The 19,046-nt window shown below is 39.1% G+C and overlaps 1 protein-coding gene across 4 annotated transcripts in view; it reads left to right on the forward strand.

Moving 5' to 3' along the window:
* Nucleotides 1–19,046, forward strand: part of ccser1 (coiled-coil serine-rich protein 1) — a 127,299-nt gene that overhangs the window by 37,335 nt on the left and 70,918 nt on the right. For all 4 annotated transcript variants that reach the window (XM_061729304.1, XM_061729305.1, XM_061729306.1 and 1 more), the window contains exons 7-8: nucleotides 2,001–2,175; nucleotides 8,080–8,157. In XM_061729304.1, coding sequence (XP_061585288.1) covers nucleotides 2,001–2,175; nucleotides 8,080–8,157 — 253 coding nt within the window. The remainder of the gene's footprint in view (nucleotides 1–2,000; nucleotides 2,176–8,079; nucleotides 8,158–19,046) is intronic.

The following is a 19,046-nucleotide window of genomic DNA, read 5'->3' on the forward strand; positions in this document are numbered from 1 at the left end:
TTTTCTATCTCTTTTAAAGCTGACCAGGATAACAGCTCTACATATGAAAATAAATAAAATACAACCAGCTTATAGTTAATGCTTACAAATTCACTTCACATTCTGATATAATGTAATATTACAGCCTTTAAAGTGAAAGCAGCTGCACGTTGCCTTCTCTTTTTATGATATCCTTAAATTCATTAACTGATTCAGGGCTTTCTAATTTGAGTTATTTGTACAAGATGCGTGGTCGAAAAATTCCGTTTTCTACAACTTTGTTAAAGCCTGGGGCTACATTAAAAAGCAAAGGCTCTACAATTTTTCATATTGAATAGCTGACTGTAATTGCTTTTTAACCATCTCAATAGTGAAAGGACCCATTCTATTTTAAAGGTACAAAGTAAGAATAACAGCTCATTAAATCCTGATCATCTGTTACATTTTCCCCCCCTTGTCCATTAATGCTTTTGAATTTCTAAACTCACATTATACTCCAGTTGGTGCCCTCATCAGATTTTTTTACATTTCAATCCTTAGCTAACCAGTCAATGTCAAATAACTTAAGAAATAGCACAAGTCATAAACGGTTTTCTTTGGTGGTTTGTGGGTGCTCTCTTCCACTTCATTCATTCTGTTTAATGTCATGTAAATAATTATTCTAAAATGAATTTGGAGAAAATGAAACATTTGAATTTATCTTCATAACAGCTTGAAATTTTCATTAATAGATTGTAAACATCGAGCCCAGCCATTCATACAGATAGTTACTTCCAAAAAGCGCTAATCTAGTCTAAAATAAGATTGTGTTTGCGTTAAAGCGCAAAAAAAATGTTTCCGTTGAAACTCTCAAACTGAAAGAACCAGCAAAGTGGAATCCTAGAAATGAATTTGCAGATTGTGTTGATGAGTCCAGTTTTACGTGGTTTGGGATTTAGGTTTGTGTTTACTTGAAGGCAAAGAAAGACGAGGGATGCAGTGATGCTTAGCAACTTCGACTCCTGTTCCCTCCAGTCCTGTCGTTTTCTGTGCTAAACCCTGTAGATGTTGAAGTTAAGATAAATAACTGAGCCATACACTGTAGACCAAAGACAATCAGCTCCAGAGGCCTGTTTACTGTTTAATGGACTGTGTTTCCAAATGGGACAGTTAATTAAAAGGGTGCTTTAGTTGATTTCCTCCTGCTGTTTGTGTGAGTGGATTTGAATTCAGCGCTATGCCACAAAAAAACCAACAAACAAACAAAATACTTTTCATAACTCTGTGAAGAGTTACATAGTTGTGGAAGCTTGTTAGTCCTTAGTAATCAAGGTGACTTAGGAACATCTCCTCTACCTGTGAAATTGATTGCCTTTTTTTTTTTTCCTGTGCACTACTTCAGAGAGCTCCTACACCAGGGAATACTCATAAAAGTTTACACAATAACTGGCATGCACAAACTTTCATGTTTTATTCTGTCTTTATTCAGCATTTTGGACAATGATACAAAAGCTAATCTTTCCACAATGAAATACCCAAGATGTTGGCTATGATGATGTGGCACAGCATCAGATGATGGGTTTTTGTCAGTGTGGGTGTATGCTGTCACATTATGAGTCTGGCTTTTAGTGGAAAAAAAGCAACTAACACATTTGTCTGTGTGTATTAAAGATCTGCACATAGGGTTTGAGTTAAACTGAAAAATGTGATTGACAGATGGCTGTATAATTTCTATTTAAAGTGTTGCAGATAATATGCTGTTTGGTCAAACCTGCACTTGTTTTGTGAGCTGACAAGTTAATGTTTTGGCCATGCTTGTGCATATTCATCGGCTACGTGTATTACAGGGTATTCTGTGAAATACTTGGATATCTCAACAGGAGGTTCGACTTAACTGTATAATCTCTCATCTGCATCCTCAGTAGTCATTAATTGTAACTGTAAGGGCCGCAGGAAGCTGAGTTGAGAGGTCAATGATCATGTTTTCACCCTCTGACTCAAGCTCATATTACATCTCTTTATTTCCCTCTCATCACCTCCAGGGAACCTAGCCGACCCACCAGCCTGCTTCCTGCTGACTGGAGTACGGGCTTGAGTTTGGGAAGGGATGATGAACTTTTACCTCCAGGGCTGGAGGCCCTTCCACTCAGACTGATGCAGCAGGACTGCACTGCTGTCAAAACTCTGCTTTTAAGACTGCGGCGGACACTCCAGGAGGTGGGTTATGCATATTCACACAACCCAATGAATACAGGCTTTCTTACTAATGACTTGTATACAACTGAAGGAATTAAACATTAAGCATAAGATGACATCACAGAGGACTACTTTATTTAGTGACTCATGTGCAGAGCTCCTCTTTCAAGTTATAAATGCATTACATTGTTTTAAACCAGTAATGGCTGGAACCAATTTGCGTAGTGCTCGTCTCACAATTTTTTTACTCCATGCTTTAATTAGCCCTGTGAAATCCTGTTAAAATGGTTTCTTTTCTGACTTTAAGGGGTATCTTTAATTGCTTTGTTTTGTTATTTTAATCAGATTCCACATTGGGAAGAGGAAACTGGGGGACTTATTTGAATGTGTGCCATCATACTCTTTATGTTCACACAAACACACTCACAGTGAACATTAATCCTCCTGTCACAGTCTATAGCATTGCTTTTAAATGCCTTAGCCTACTTAAAGCTAAAGTTTCACTGCAGGCTGTGGGACCATCTCAGTGTAAATGTTTGGAACCCACTAAATTTACGTTCACGCTATAATAGGTGTGATTAGCTGTAATGGTCTCTTCAAGCACTGACAGGATGCAACAGCTTGACAAGGTGTTAACGAATCCGGCTTGGTAAGCTGCAACATAAAATGGAGACTGAACACATGAGCTGCGAAAAGTAAAGCTTTTATTAGAAAACTAACCAAAACTAAAAGTAGTGGGGAAATCAGTTCTAACAGCAGCATTTTGAGCTGCAGCAACAATGCGGATGTCTGCTGGGATGGGTTAGTTTTCTTCTCGTCCTGCAGTGTCATGGTACAGCCGATGAAGCAAGTAGAACAGTAAAACCTATGCGCCCTACAAAGGGCCGTTTTTTTAACTGCATTCAAGGAGGGATAGAACAAAGACTACGTTCACACTGCAGTTCCCAAGTGACCCAAATCCGATTTTTTGCTCATATGTGACTCAGATCTGATTTGTTTATGACAGTGGGAACAGCACAAGTCACATGGAATCTGATCTTTTCAAATCAGATTCAGGTCGCTTCCATATGTGGTTCTAAATCGGATACAGGTCTGATGTTTTGCAATGCAACCTCAGTGTGAACAGCCAGGTCGGAATTAATGCAACTTTGACGTCACTTGAGAGCGACCGTTGTCATAATACTGCGCTGGCGGGGGCGGGAGTCACTCGGAAGCGATCGGAAAAGGTCAAGACAAACATAATATATACCAAATATATACAATAATATAATATATACATAATATATACAAAATATACCCATGTACGCTCACTTCTGTTGCCTCCATGTTTACCGCCGTATGACGGCGTGCTGCGTGTGACGTCTTTGTTATTCTTCCTCTGCGCATGCGGGTCAGTTCAGGGCCGCGATGCGTTCACACTCGAGTCTGATATAGGACACATTTTAAAAGATAATGTGAACAGCCATACAAAAAAATCGGATATGGGAAAAAATCGGAATTGAGCATTAAGGCCTGCAGTGTGAACGTAGGCAAAGTCATGGATGGGAAATAAGTTGAGGAGGAATAAACCCCCCGATCATTAGTTACAGTGCATATATCTCCCTCAGAATACACCCCCAGTGTTGTCCATAGTGGCATTTTTTACATTAATTTCTTGCGTCATAAAGAATTAAATGACTCTTTTTGTTTATCTGGAGTTGTTGGGGAATAATGAAACCTCATTTTGAAGCAATAGCTCAAAGTGGTGGGGGGTGATTAAGACATGGATCAGGATTTACAATCATCAAAATATTAAACAATGCAGATAGGAACTGTGTTGAAGAACTGGAGAAAGATAGTTTAGATTTTAGTGTTAGAGAACAGAATCCTCAGCGGGAAAGCTTTCATGACAACACTAATTTGGAGAGGTGTAAGGAAACTTCAAGAAGCTCTTTACATGAAATACCAAAGGGTCTTTAATTAGAAGTAGAATATCTTCTAATAACCTCTCTAGACATGAGCTCTTGTTTGTTATTTTTATTTCTTGTCGCTTCAGCCTTAGGGGAAAAAAGTGAGAAATCACAACTTTATGACACACCTCCAGCTCCCTGATTGAATCTCAACAACTAATCCAGCGGAGAACAGGGGCCTTGATGCATATGCTTGGAAATACAGAAGCTACTGACCAGTTTCTTCTGGGAAAGGCATCATTGGATTAGACCTGCAATTCTGTTTTACCTCTATCCAACGATGGAGAGTGGACCACTCTGCTGGAGGAACTGCTTTTTTCAACAAACTGCTCAGTATTTTCCTCTAAAATAATAGTTTCAAATGTAGACTGTTCCAGAATGTGTGTTGCATTGTGTGGGTGAACAATCCTGCGTATGACGAAGACTCATTTCTTCCGGAGCTATCTAACAAAGATTTACATTTGATAACAAATCAGTCTGCTGTCATGTTAGAAAATGTGATGAATGTAGTTTACATTTTTTTCGAGAGCGCATTAATTGCGAACCTGTAGAACCACAGTTTATGGTAAAGCAGAAGTTTCATCATGATCCTTCGGAGCTTCAGTGGAGTAAGAGGTGGGAGGTGAAACTTTTCCATCTTTTTAAACACCAGAACTCGACACCAGACGAGCCACAAAATCTTATATAGCCTTTTTTCTTTTTTTTTTTTTAAGTGTAAAGGTTTTCAACCTGATTTATACCCCTAGATGTAGCAGGGTATCCCTGTACAAGCCTCCCATTGAGAAACACAATGCAGCTATCTAATGGAGTGCGGTGCATTGGGCCGACTGTTTGAACACACATGTGACACACAAAAATCCAAAAGCAGGGGGCCACTGTGTGTTCTGTCAAGCTCGGGAGACGTTACAGCACTTGAAGCTCAATTGTTCTTGGCTGGCTCCTCTTACTTTTACTGAGACAGTGGTTAGAAGAGCATGGACAGGCTTTAAGTGACAGGCTTTTTGTTTTAGACCCCAGATACCACATGTCTTATGGGTCAGTTTTCTTTTAGGTCAGGTAAAAAGGAGTTTGGTTAACCAGATGGAATACACTTTTAAAATGGGGATTAATGGGTTTACGTGGTATAAGGTGATGGACAACACATTAGAGCAGTGGTCTTCAACCCTGGTCTTCTGGACCCCCTGTCCTGCATGTTTTAGATGTTGCCCTGCATAACCACACCTGATTCTAATGAACAGTCATCATCAGCATGTCATCAAGTTATGGACAAGTCACAGTCACTTGTATCAGGGTGCGCCGAAGCAGGGAAACCTCTAAAACCTGCAGGACAGGGGGTCCCGAGGACCAGGGTTGAAGACCACTGCATTAGAGTGTAAATATACATTAGTTTCTGTTTAGGTGGATGGCAATTTTCCCAATAATGTTTCATTGGTCTTTCAGTTTTAAAACTGTATAATTTTGATGGGAGTGGAAATAGGTAATATCCGAGCAACTTTTGTGCTTGCAGTTGTGCATTTAATTATATCTACCGTATTTCATTTTTTACATTATTAAACGACTAGCTAAAGGTCAAGGTCTTATCCTCTCCTCCTCTTCCTCCCACCTCTCCTCCACTACCCTCAAAGCAACAGAAAAATCAAAAATGGCAAAAACTTCTCATTTCTTATAGCATCAACGATCGCATCATATAAAAGTACATTTGCTTCTTTGTCTCAGTTTTAACATGAAATCAAGGAAGTTCCACCATCAGAAACATGGATCAATTTTGGCAGATAACATTTGCTATGAGCTGTTGTATTAGGTCATGTCATATATCCATTTATCAGAACTGGTTAAGTTGAAAACAACAATAGAAAGTAACAAAACATATGAGTGGCTCAGTTTATTTGAGGAACAGTCTACAATATTCAACTCAGAAGAATGTTTATCCTTACACAGTCAGCCAGGTGATGCAGCACCTCTTACCCGTGTTAACCATGCGCCATATTTGTGAAGTTAGCACTTTTATGCTCCGTCTATTCTTAAATTAATTCTCGTCAGCTGTTTATTCTCTGAGGGACATTTCTAAAGTGCAACTGTTTACAACAGTGATCCCCATTTGTTAATGTCAACCTTGGATTCCATTTTTTTTTTTACTTACAGCCTTTGTGGACATTATTGTAGTGCATCCAGTTATCCGCCACCAGGCCCACGTCCAACTGACTGGAACTCCTGAGTCAGCTGCTTGATTCGTTCGGCAAATGGTTTTATGAAAGAATAAGAACTGTCTTGCACCAGTGTGTCAGAGTTTAATCACAGCTAGTTTCTGTTTTCTGCTGTACAGAGAGAAAAACAGACCCATTTTTATAGATAATTCAGTCAGACATGTTATTTTCAGCAAAATCAAAAGTCTTATCAAAGTCTTTCCAGTTTGTTTGCCGAAGAACTAAACTGCAAGACAGTCTGCTGTAGAGGTAAAAATGAATGTCCTTTTGCTTATTTAAAATTTTTTATTTCTTGACTTAAGTTATGTGTGAGTGTGATTAAATATGTGCATCAACTGCAAAACCTGCTTTCCTTTTTTAAGGCCATTTATCATCCGTGGACATTCAGTTTCCGTGTAGTGGAAGTCATTAAATTCATGGCTCCCCAGCAGCCAATTCTTAAATCTGAGAGGCTTTTTACTGAGCCACATCTAATTGTGGGGACAGTTGTGTGTTAAGGCCTTTGGGACAGGGGTGACCTTAAAGAGAGTGCATTTGTGCTGGAGAGAAAAATAGAGGGAGGGATGCTGTATGTGTGTGTATGGGGATGTCAGCGGGTGCACGCCTGTCTTTCTACATGGGGAAAGGCATTGATCACTGATGACACATTGCGGGCCTGGCGCCATAGCACACCTATAATTCTGATAGGGAGTTGTGTGTCTTTAAAAGGTCAGCCAAACCAATAAACCATCAAGTTTATGCTGTGCAAAGATTTGGGCTCCAGTGTTTCACTGATCTTAGTTTAAGTTGGCCGAAAATCCTGCTTTATCAGGACATCAGGCTAATAAGCGCACGTTTATGGCGTCTTGTTAGGAGGGTCATTCCTCATTAACAACAGCATATAAATCTGAAAAAGGGTCAGCATGTAGCAAGACATAGAACTTATTTGAAATCATTGTACGTATGGAGTGCAGTTTCCCAATTCCTCATGCCCTTGTCATGTGCTGTTGGTGTAGCATTACCATGCTGCAATACATCAATATCAGCAGTTCTGGCTGAAGACTTGATTTTTATCTTTCTCTGCCTGGCCATCTGTCTTATCATAAGCCCTCACAGGTGACATTTAGAGCAGCACCTGCTCCTTCTCGAAGAATTATTTTTGTGTGTTTCTGTGCATGTTCATGTCAAGATGGGACAGAATGAGCATCCATTGCCTCCACAGAGCCTTTTCTGTCTGTGTGTGTGTGTGTGTGTGTGTGTGTGTGCGTGTGTGTGTGTGTATGTGTGTCTGTAAAACCTCCTCCAGCTCACCCTCTACTCATATGTTAACTGTGTCCAAGAACATTGCCAAGTTGTGTCTGATCTCTGATGTTAGAAAACAGAGATTATGTAAGAAACCAGGTGGAAAAAAAAAAAATCCATCTCATCTTGCCCACCTCTACGTTTTGTTAAACCAAAGCTAGTTCCAACTTGGATCAATAGAATAGATGTAACATTACTTGTCAGATACGCTCCAAAAATCCTACTCAGGTTGGGAATTCTACAATATAAATGAGTTTCTAGCCTTAGTATTGACCCCCATTTTTAGTATTGAATGACTTGTCAGATTCTTTGTGTACTGTTTTTTTCCGTACTGCTTAATAACAACAGCAAAAAACAAACAAAAAAACAAATCTCTCAATTTTGTTGCAGACTGAAGTATTGATCGATAGCCATGCTGAAAGGCTCATACTGTGAACAAGACTGATTTATTCGTTACCAAGATGTACATCTTAAAGTTTTTTCTTTGACAGAGCACTGAGACCAGCCCTGCCAGCAGTCTTCAGTCTTTGCCAATCAGCCCTTGCAGTGAAAAGTCCCTTCCTTTTAAGGTAACTTGTATTTCCATTGTTGATTTATTATTTTTGAACATTAGTTAAATGTTTCGTGTTGATGTGCAATGTAAACAGTCACAATATGCAAAGTCAAAAGTTCAGGCTGTGCCAAATTGCTGTTTTCAAATGTGTAGCATGCTATCTTACTGATTGAACCAGTTGTTTGCATTCCCTTTGCTGTAGTAACAATAGATAAATAACAGTGCAGTGCTCAATAATACTGCTCCAGGATTTTAAGTGCATTCTATATGGGCACCATATTGGCTTGTTAATGTTATATATTAGGATTATGCTCATACTTTCCTACAAACAAGTAATCAACAGGACCCCACATTCTCCCCTTCTCTATCCCTAACCCCCTAAAGTTATATTACAACACTGTTCGAGTACACCTTTAAGAACACAGATCTGCAATGCTATAGTAAAAGCAAGTGCAGTATATATTAATATATTTGTGTCATTACCTTGGCACTTGGCCGTGCACTTAGGCAAAAAAAAACCTAAAAAAAATGTATTTCACAATGATAATGAATAGTAAATGCACCTTACTATCATAAATCAGACCTGTTGTTTTCTTGGTTAACTGAATTAAGTTTGACTCAAAGACTCAAAGTAGCTGAGTTGCAATGTTTACGCTGTCCAAATGTAAGTTGTTTTGCCATATTAATCAGAAGTCACTACAGTATATAAAGACTTAATTTTAATTTTGTCAAGAGCGAGCTGGGTCACAGACTCCCTGCCTTTGCTGAGTTTCATAACACGTTTCTCAAACTTTGTTCCAACCACCTGCCATCACCGGTTGTTTGACCTATTAAAATGATAACATATAAAAGGATGCACTGCAAGGTCCTACAGCAAATTAAAATGTAGCTATGATGTTAATCATATAACATTTTTGTTGAGCTTTACTGGTGGGGCTTTTTCTTAGCTACAAATCCAACTACACGCTCACAGAAGCCTCATTTACACTGGGCCAATGAGTTTCACCAAAAGAGCACAGCGTTTAGTCTGTGAGGAAAAAATATAAAACTGAATTCTCCTTTAATCTCTGTGTCTCTTTCAATTTTAGCCTTTTCATAACAATTAACAGTCTTTTTTGTCTATGACAGTTCCTAATGAATTATAAAGAGATCAAATAGGAAGAAAGAAAGCAGTCGGGCAAAGCTTGTAGAGAAAATGTTAGAGTGACATAAAGGAGAGAAAAGCAAGAGAGGTGGGAATAAATTGAATGAGAGAGGGGCAGAGTGCCCCGCGCGTCTGACAAGCTCCAGACCCCCCTCCGCCAGCAAGTCAATCAGAGCTGTGCAATCTGGATAAGATTTATTAATCTCTGTAAGGAGCACGTATATGAGTATCTACTGAAGTGGCTGCCTGCATGTGAATGTGAGAGCGGGATGTAAGTCTACCAAGACAAGGCTTTTAGCAGTCTTTCCCTGACATACAGTTAGGTCACCACAGTTTTTTCAAACTGTCAGAGGTGAGAGTGTCCTCCCAGCTCTGACACTCGCCTGTGTTGGTGTTTTTTGCATTACACTATACTGCAGGTACAGTATCCAGTTGTACATAGTAGGAACAATTCTCTAAAATATATACTTCTGTGTACTGGTGTGTGTTTTAACATGAGACAATATTTTCTGTTTGCATTGTCTCTGTGGATTCTTTCGTGTGTGAGTGTGTGTTTGTGTGTTTGTGTGTTTATTGCCCTCTTCACTGACCTACATGGAGCATCAGTGGCAGCTGGACGATAAGGAAATATTAAAAAACGTAGGATGGGACTCCACCCCGAGACGGAAGCTATGGCTTAGACCTCTCTAGAAGATACATGTGGGCAAGAGACGAGAGAAGTGGACAGATTGAAAAGTGGGATCAGACAGGATCAAATTAGGAACAAAAGACAGACTAGTGTGATTAAACTGTCTAATTTGAAGACATTGACTTGTGCAGAGACTATACTATAAAGACTTCACCCGAAAGTGATAAAAAACAACATGTCAATGTTTAAATTACTCCTTGACAAGTTATTTACTAGTATTGTTTTTGTTGGTGAAACATAAAGAAGCGGAGAGGAAATAATGGGAGAGGGAGGATACAGTATATCACAGGTTTTTCCAGGACAAACTGGATTGTGGACACATTGCAATTATTTGGCATGTACTGTAACCATCTGGCTGTTAGAGCAATCCTAAAAGCTGTAATTTCTGTCTGTGAATAAAAAACTCATTGCCCTGTTCAGCTCTTTTTGAAATCCTTGGAGAATAGCACTGATTTTCAAACTGTGTGCCCACTGCCCACTGGCACACAGAGGTCAAGCCAAAAGCTCATTTCACACCTACATTTGAATTTGTGCAAAGTAGTCCTCATTTTATACGTGATTATTCTTATCCAACTGTAAATGCATATAGGTCATTTTAGTCCTGTGGTGTCCTGTCCCTAGTGTTTGCAAAAACCCCCCTCTCCTGGTCATCTCTTGTGGCAACTGCTTATTGGTTTTACAGAACTGTGCCACGCCTCAATAACATACTGTAACTCCTAGATCTAACAGTGGACATCATGGAAGAGGCGACTAAGAGGAAAGAAAGTAATGAGAGTGAGCAGAGACTTAACCTGCATAGGAGGACCCTCTGAGCTAAAGATTTTCAAAAAATGATAAGTTGAAAATGACAAATTTAAATGCCTTTACAACAGGTTATAAAGTAAATATGAAACAATACTATTGTATGAGGGACAGATGTTTGCAGAGTTTGTTTGCATGTATTTCACAATATATAAATCTCACTCAAAGGATTCTTTCAGTTCCGTTCTCGCTCTGCTCAACAGAGAGGCATAACCTGCTCTTTATTTAAAGCCAAGTAAAGAATATGCGCGTGGAGAGAGGAGAGAAAGAACAGCTCATCAACAGCCTGCTGTGAAACTTAAGGTTACTCAAAGTCAATTTCTCTTTCACATGGTACATGTGAGCCCGTGTAGTCCTGCGGCTACATCCCTGTGGTACGATAATATCAAAGGCAACTGAAATCTTCAACACAGTTATTAAATCATCTAAAGACATCTAAACCTAGGGTTATTCAGGAGACGTGTCTCAGCTGTTTTGTGATGTCCTCTCTCTACCTGAATGCAATATTCTTGCATTGTCTTTCTGGGCTTTTCACTTATTTTCACACTAATCAGTTAGCAGTCTGTCCATCTCGGTTTAAGATCCCCAGCTCTGACAAGGAAGGAAGGCTGACAAGTTTTTAGGAAAACCCCTCTGTTGTGGTTGGCAACAGGTTGGCATTAGCCATTGTCTGCTGACGGGTGATGTAATCACTCTGGAGTTTGTCATTTGTTCAGATGAAGTCATAACACATGCAACAATCAAGAAACTGCCTTTTTTTATGTTGATGCAGGGTTCTCTGCTCTTTTGGTGAGTTGCTTTTTGCTCTGTTCAAGAAAGTGATCCATTTTCCACTCAGATTTATTTTCCACTTCAACTCTGCTTTCCTTCTAGCTGCTATCATGATAGAAAATCCCACAACTGCAGAAGTGTACTGGCCATCCATATAATGGAAAGTTTAAAAAATCTGTTCACTGAGCAGAGAAATTCTATTTGTATTGGGAATTGTTTGTGTGTAAAGTACTGATATAATCTATTACAACACGTCATTCCTTGGCCTGAACTTATTGTATTTTGTGTATGAGTGTTAATTATATTATTAGCTTGCATCTGAGTGTGAAGAAAAACTCGCCAAAATTCAAGTGATGGACCAAAAGATTTGATTCAGGCATTTGTTCACTGACCAAGTGTGCAGTTTTCGATTTTGATACCAAGATGTTTGATTTTTTTTTTTCTCACTATGTGGAAATAAAACCTGTCTCAGCTCGTGGTTCTGAACATCTCTCTCATGCACAGCAATGACTGTAATCCTTCAGTTCACTTAGCTGTTACAATCTGGGCAACATTGTTATAAGATTTAGTGCACCTGGTGACTGTCTCGGTTGCCAATACTTCCTTGAGCCTGCAAGGTCTTACTCTCCTTACGAAGGGACACCACCCTTGTGCCGTGTGCAGGTAGTGGCAGAGATGAGTGGGCAGTAGTACCAGGGACTGAACTGTATGCACAATAATCATTGCCTGTAGCTTTTGCATTTAATAATTATCAGACGTCCCCCCCCCAAAAAAATGAAAGAAAATTGTATTAAGGAAGGCACTACAAAAGTGCAAAAATGGTAACTGAAAACAAACTCATAGCCTTCATTTCTGTTACATGTTGATAAAAATGCAACTAATTGAATAATATGTCTTTTTTATTATTTATTTCATCTGATTAGAGCTGGAGGATTCATTCTAAACACCCTGAAGCTCTCCTGTCCGATCAGGAGAGGATTAAAGAGCAGGAAGGGGGCAGTAGGAATCGATGGGGTTGAGGTTGAGAGAGAGACAGAGAGAGAGAGAGAGAGAGAGAGAGATAGAGAGAGATAGAGAGAGAGAGAGATAGAGAGAGACAGATGGGGTAAGATGGTGAAAGGCAGAGGCTAAACTTTGACAGTGCTGACAGCAATGAAAACAACATAAAGATAAGCGGAGGTTCAATAGGAACAAAACAGCAGCGCTTAATAGAAAATTGGAATGAGGGAGAAAGGTTTTGGGAAGAATAGGTTGTCATGGTTACATGTATTGCAATTGATTACATTAACTAAGAAAAGAAAAAAATATTGATCACAGAGTGTAAGAATGTGGAGCTGAGGGAGAGCAAAAAAGGAGGAATAGTTTGAGGAGGAGGGAGGTAGAGATGGCTGAAGGAAAAAAGAGGGATTGAGGGAGATGTGAGAGGAAGAGTTTGTCCTGGCACTCCAGAAAACGACTCTGTAGGTATAAAAATAATCTATGGTAGCCACCTGAGAGGCTGCAGTGTCACAGTGCGCCCTAGTTTAATTTAAACCAATGCATATGGCGCTTTTTTCTCTCCCGGATTTTGTCCCAGTTAAGTGCACTCGTGTATTTTAGAAGAAAGGAAAAGAAAATCACAATGAAGTTGCTGCCAGAAGTGTTTCAGGCAGCAGCATGTTAATAAAATTCTGGGACAGCAACTTGTTTTATCAGACATGGAGAACTTTTTCACAGTGCAGTGTTTATCAATGTGCCAGATGATAGTTCATTATGAAATAACTACGTCTACTTCTAGTGTTGGAGTTTAAAATTAACGATGCACAGTATGAGAGGACTAAGGTGGTTCGTGAATGTGGAAAAACACGGGAAGATAGAGATTTCATTGGAAGGCAAAACAGATGGTAGTAGATTTTGCACAGAACTGTCACTTTGCCACATGACCACACGTACAGACATGCACAAAAGAAATAAAGCAGTAAACAATAAAGTGAACTCCTCTATTTTTTTCCATCATCAACTCTTGTTTGGCTGTCTTTTTTGAGATAGCATTTTGTCCAAACATGACATCTCTCCTTTATCTAGGTCTTACAGTCACAGCTAAGATGGGTAGCCCCCCACCCCACCACCACCACCATCACACAAACGTGCTGCACTCTGTCACAAACTGAAGTGTCTTAATGTGAAAAAAAGTGATTTGATCAAAAAGATTTCCCGGGATTTGAAGTTCTGCCGCCATATCTTCTGTAAAATGTATGTTCCTTCATATCAGTGTTTCTCTGATAGTACTACTTGAGATAAAATTACATTTAAAAAAAATCTTTAATAGTAAAACTTAAATAAGTCTTTTTACATTTAAAAATATCCATCAGTCTAACATCTTATAAAGTCTCTGAAGCCTTGAGCTGGTTGAAGAAAGACAAGCTGAATTGATCTGTTTTCTGCACGTCGGGAACGAAATCTTCTCATCGTAGAAAAGTTTGATGCTGACCCAGACTTTAGAAACCGTATTAAAACTTTTAAAATAGTGTACTATTAAAAAGGAAAAAAAGAGGAAATACCATATTCTTTTATTTTTGTCATCCCAGTGATCAAACATTAAATTCTAAATTAAACATTGTGTGACAATTGGACTTTTCTTTCCAGAGGATGTATGTTGATATTGCTCAGATATTTGGAGGCCTATTTAAATGTGTTTCAAATTTCAGGAGCATAGAGATTCAGGACAGAGACAAGCAATACTAAATAAAAATTTACAAGACTACCTTTTTCACCACATTTAGTGCCTTTTACACATTATTCAAAGTGACTTATAAGTCAAGACACAGCATTTATACTTAAGAATTCTGAGACGCTTTGGCTTTAAGCACGCAGTTCAGGAAAAACGTCTAAAGATGCGCTAAGCAAGTACCTGTATATTGTACAAAGTGATCTGATAATGGGAAGTCTAGTTGTGTTCAGATTCTTAGTATCTGTGACTTCTTGACTGAGCAAAAATAAATTAAGTTCAAGTCCTTCATTTACTGCAACTGTAAACCTTTACCACTTTTAGATGACTACAGCTACATTAATGCACTTCTTAGCAGTCTGTAGTCTACTGTAAACAATGTCTAACTACTTTTAAACTACTTTGTTGGTTTGATACTTGATTTGATTCTCTTTGTATCCATCTGGATGAAAATTAATATTAACCTTAATCGTCAAAGCTGCTGAGAAATTGCACTATTTAAATCTAGCTGTCACTTGTTCTTCACACCCAGTGGACAGCGGAGGTAATTTGCAAAGACAGGTGACGGAGGTGGCCTCTCATATTTACATTACCGTACATACATTATTGAAGAGATGGTACTGTGCAAATAACTTGAACAAATAATGTTTTTAATCACTTTCTCTTTGGAAAAGCATATTCTAATCAGAAGGCTGTTCTAGGAAAAAATGGTTGATAATAAAACTGTGACAGATTTTTATTTTTTTTATTTTTTTAAATTTCGGAATTGACACGAGACCTGCTTTTTGTAATCTGAAAGGTCTTGCAGGTACAAGAGGTTATTAGAGGTGAAGTCTGTGTAATATTTTATTAATCTGAAGTAGAACCTTAAAGTCAGCTCAAGTACATTATGCTCAAAGTAGTCTCATTCTACTTCATTCTTGCCCAATATGCTGTCAGCAGTATTTGCACGCTATTTCTAACCTTAGAAATAGCTTGCAAATAAATTGAGGATGCAGCAAGGTGGCTTAGTGGTAAGCACACTTGCCTCATGGAAGAAGGTTCCTGGTTCGATCCGGGTCTGGCAGGAACCTTTCTGTGTGGAACCGGATGATCCCTCATGTGTGCATGGGTTTGCTCCCGTTTCCTCCCACAGTTTGAAAAACATCCATGTTGGGTCTGGTTGTGTGTGTCTCTCCCCGTGCTTGCAGAGTTGTGGCAGGAAGGGCGGCAATAAAACTGGGCCAAATCGATGTTGTGACACTTCCAAGAGGGATTAAGCTGAAATGGTTGATGATGACAGTAGATAAATAGATACAAGATCCAGTATATATGGACAGATACATTGTTTAATACAATGCCATTATGCTGTATCTGTTTGTGCATATATATTTGTGATTTCCATTGTTTTTTTAATTCAACAATATGTGAATTATATTCATTGTATGCAGTATGCTTGATCACATAGTGTATACAATATACTGTGTTTTTGCAACATCACTACACACTATTAGAATAGTAAGTGGTTTTGACTTCTGACTCGTGTTTGAGTTTTTGTTTGGTTTCTACTGTTTTTCCGCCTGTGTCTCATCAGCCCTTACTGTCCTATTTATCCTTCCTCCCCTGCCGGTTTGTTGTCATTCTTTTCTTTTGTGCTCATTTTTATGCTTCTGTTGTGCTTCCCGATAATGCTCCCCTTTGTTTTGTCTTTCTGCTCTTTCGAATATTCTTCTTAACAGGATTTTTTTTTTGGTTTAATAAAGGACTTTTTCTGATACTGTCTCTAAATCTCCTGCACTGGGGTCCTATTCCTGCACACCTGAAAGCTTTATGATTTCATTTGGAGCTCCATAATCCATTCTACTTGTGGGTGGGGTTTTACTTTACAGTAATTCTTGGCTACTCAAAGCAAAATCAGAAACTTCTTCCATCCGTAGACCCTTTGCATTGGCGAATACCCCACATTTAACGCGCAGATCTAGTGTGTCGCGGGTCCCTTTTACAGTACATTGACCGATGCAGGGTGGCATGTCGAGCTGCCCCAAGTATAACTCGCCTCCGAGGGTCTTAACCGCGAGTCAGGTTCAGAGTAAACAGAACTAACCTGGGGTGGCAAAAAAAAAAAAAGTTTTATTATTATTATTTTATAGAGTAAGCAGGCGGTCAGCAGCAGGACGTCACAGGTAGGGCTTATATTGCAAGATGAGTAACTGGGGGGACAAGGAGATCAGCAAGCTCAGCCACTGAGCCCCTGACCCCATAAACCGTTGTATGTCTGGACCATAAAGGATGGTCCAATGTTTGAACAAGTGGCCACAAAAATGACAAACTGCAAGAAGCCAACCCCAGCCAAAAAACGCTCATCCCGATGTTCATCCATCCTCGTTTAGAAAATGACACCTGTCTGACGGCGTATAAATCTAGCTGATGTAGGGACAATGCGTCCTTCTACATGCCCACACAGGTTACGTTATGTTTCCTGGATAATGCCTCCCTGACTCGCCTTTCCTTGCCTCCACTCGCATTCAGGCACGAGGTGACAAATAACACGCCATGCGTTTATATCACCCACAACGTGCGTTAAACACGCGTTTATCATCCAGTGATCATAGCGTGATCCAATCTAAAACCGTCTTGTGCTGAAATTCGAGGCATACTGCTGTGATCTTTAACCAGCAGCATGATGTTCAAAGAGATGTAAAACCTGATCAAATTCATGCTTAAGAGGTTAATGAAGTCAATTATTTGATAAAAAGTTAAGATTGTCTTTATTTTTTTTAAGTTTAGTTGAATCTGTTCTTTTAAAAATGTAATAATAATAGCTGTTAAGGCTCTCCGTGTGCTGTCAATCTTTTTACATTGAAGTGAGGTCAGAGACTCTTTTGCACTAGTGGTTCTTTAAATACTGAATAATGCAATGTCCCCTCTAGGGCTTTATGCCACAAGAACATGTGATTTAGGAGTGCATTGGATGCTAAATCTAAATAAGTTGGTACAAAGGTAGGTGACAAACTAACAGATAAACAATGTCAAAATGTTATTGATGTAATGCTTGTCAAAAACACTAAAAAAATGAATGAAGTTCCTCTCAGCCAAGGGAATGTAATGTATCTTTGTACCCATTCAGACGGTTACTGATTGCAAGGTAAAAGATGGCTTGATACAAAATCAAATCTCTTTACAGAAGTGGATTCACTCCAGTGATTTTGATCAGGTTTATTTCCAATGAGGCTATCATAAATAGATTCACAATGCCCACTTGTTTCCCATATCTTTCTCCATTCAATTCCACCTTGAAAAATAGGTTGGAATGGCACCTGATGGGAAACTTTATTTTAATATTCAGCATGCATTTTTTCTTTCTTTCTCTAAATCTTTTCTACATTATTTTATATGGTTGGGGTGCTTTTCCATAGGTAATCCCACTGAGGTATAATTTACACGCCGGGTGTCTTGACATTGCACTGTACATGGCCCTTCCTTCTCTCTGTTTACACTTTAAAAAACAAAGAAGCCTTTTAGAACTTCATGGATTTACTTATGAGGCTCTTTGGAAGATTTACACAAATGTTACACATACCATATCAAAGGAACTTGTGTGCTCAGGCCAATAAGGCACAGAAGGATATACTGTGTGGCGTTAGCCAGGCGGCAAATTTTGTATACCCTTCATTCCCATTTGGATAAGATTAGTTTTTGAGACTGACTAATATAGTAATTGTCACAGCATGCAACTGATTTTCAGCCCTATCCAAATCTCATGCTAGTCATTTTTGAGCTGCCTGTGTGTATGTGTGCTCAGTGGGGCACACACACAAAAAAAAAGTAAAAGAAAACATCCTTATTATCTGTAAATAACGTTATCTCCCTTGTAAAGGCAGACAGATGGGGTGAATTCTGATTTGACACCACTGGGTTTTGTTTTTGTTAATTGTTTCCCATTTCCTAGTGGAGAGAGTGTTTTTATAGGTTTTATCACCACGGAAGCACTCAGGAAAGCTTTTAGTTCCTGTTTGACCATTATGCTAATGTAAACACGGACCTCATCATCTATCAGACGTGTAGAAAAAGAGACCCAGACATCAGAATGATCAAAATTTCATCAGGTGTATTGTATATTTTCAATATATTTCCATTTAAAATGTATTTAAACTATTTTTCATCTTTTTAAGCTGTCAAGTGCGTGGAAAGTGTTTACTGGCATAGTTAGACCATATTATTGGCTGACTGAGGCCAATCTTGTTTGCATTTTAGCAGTGTTTCGGTGAGTGATATTAAAAGAAAAAAAGAAAGTTTTCTGGATGCATGCATAAATTGCTCTAAGTCCTGTATATACATATATACATTGTCCTCATAGTTTAGATTCAACAAGGTCAAGCTTAGTCATTGGAATTTGCAGGCACCCTTCACTCAGTTTTCACCAATATTTATTTATTTTAACCACATTATCTCAGGGGTGTTCCGTAAAACCCACTGCTTAGAATACATTTTTACTTTTCTGAATTTCAATGTACCTTTTTGGTAAAGGTGTGAGACTAGCTGTCTGTTTTTACATCAGGAAGGTCATTTAAAGGATGCTGCTGTAGCTATATGCTTCCCTGCGGCCTCCCTCTGACTTGCTACGTGTCCTTTAGCCAGATCGCTCCCCGTAGTTTCAGACCATCATGCTCTGCCTAGGGCTTTCTCTGTCCTCTCCTTCACTCTGTCACTGCCCTCCTTTCCCTGCACCCCCTCAACCTCCCCTCATTTCCTCCTGTTATCGTGTCCCTCTCCTCTTGTACTTTAATGTCCTTGATGAAGTAATGGCCGACTGTC

The sequence above is a fragment of the Cololabis saira genome, chromosome 9 (genome assembly GCF_033807715.1).
Source record: "Cololabis saira isolate AMF1-May2022 chromosome 9, fColSai1.1, whole genome shotgun sequence".
NCBI lineage: Eukaryota > Metazoa > Chordata > Actinopteri > Beloniformes > Belonidae > Cololabis > Cololabis saira.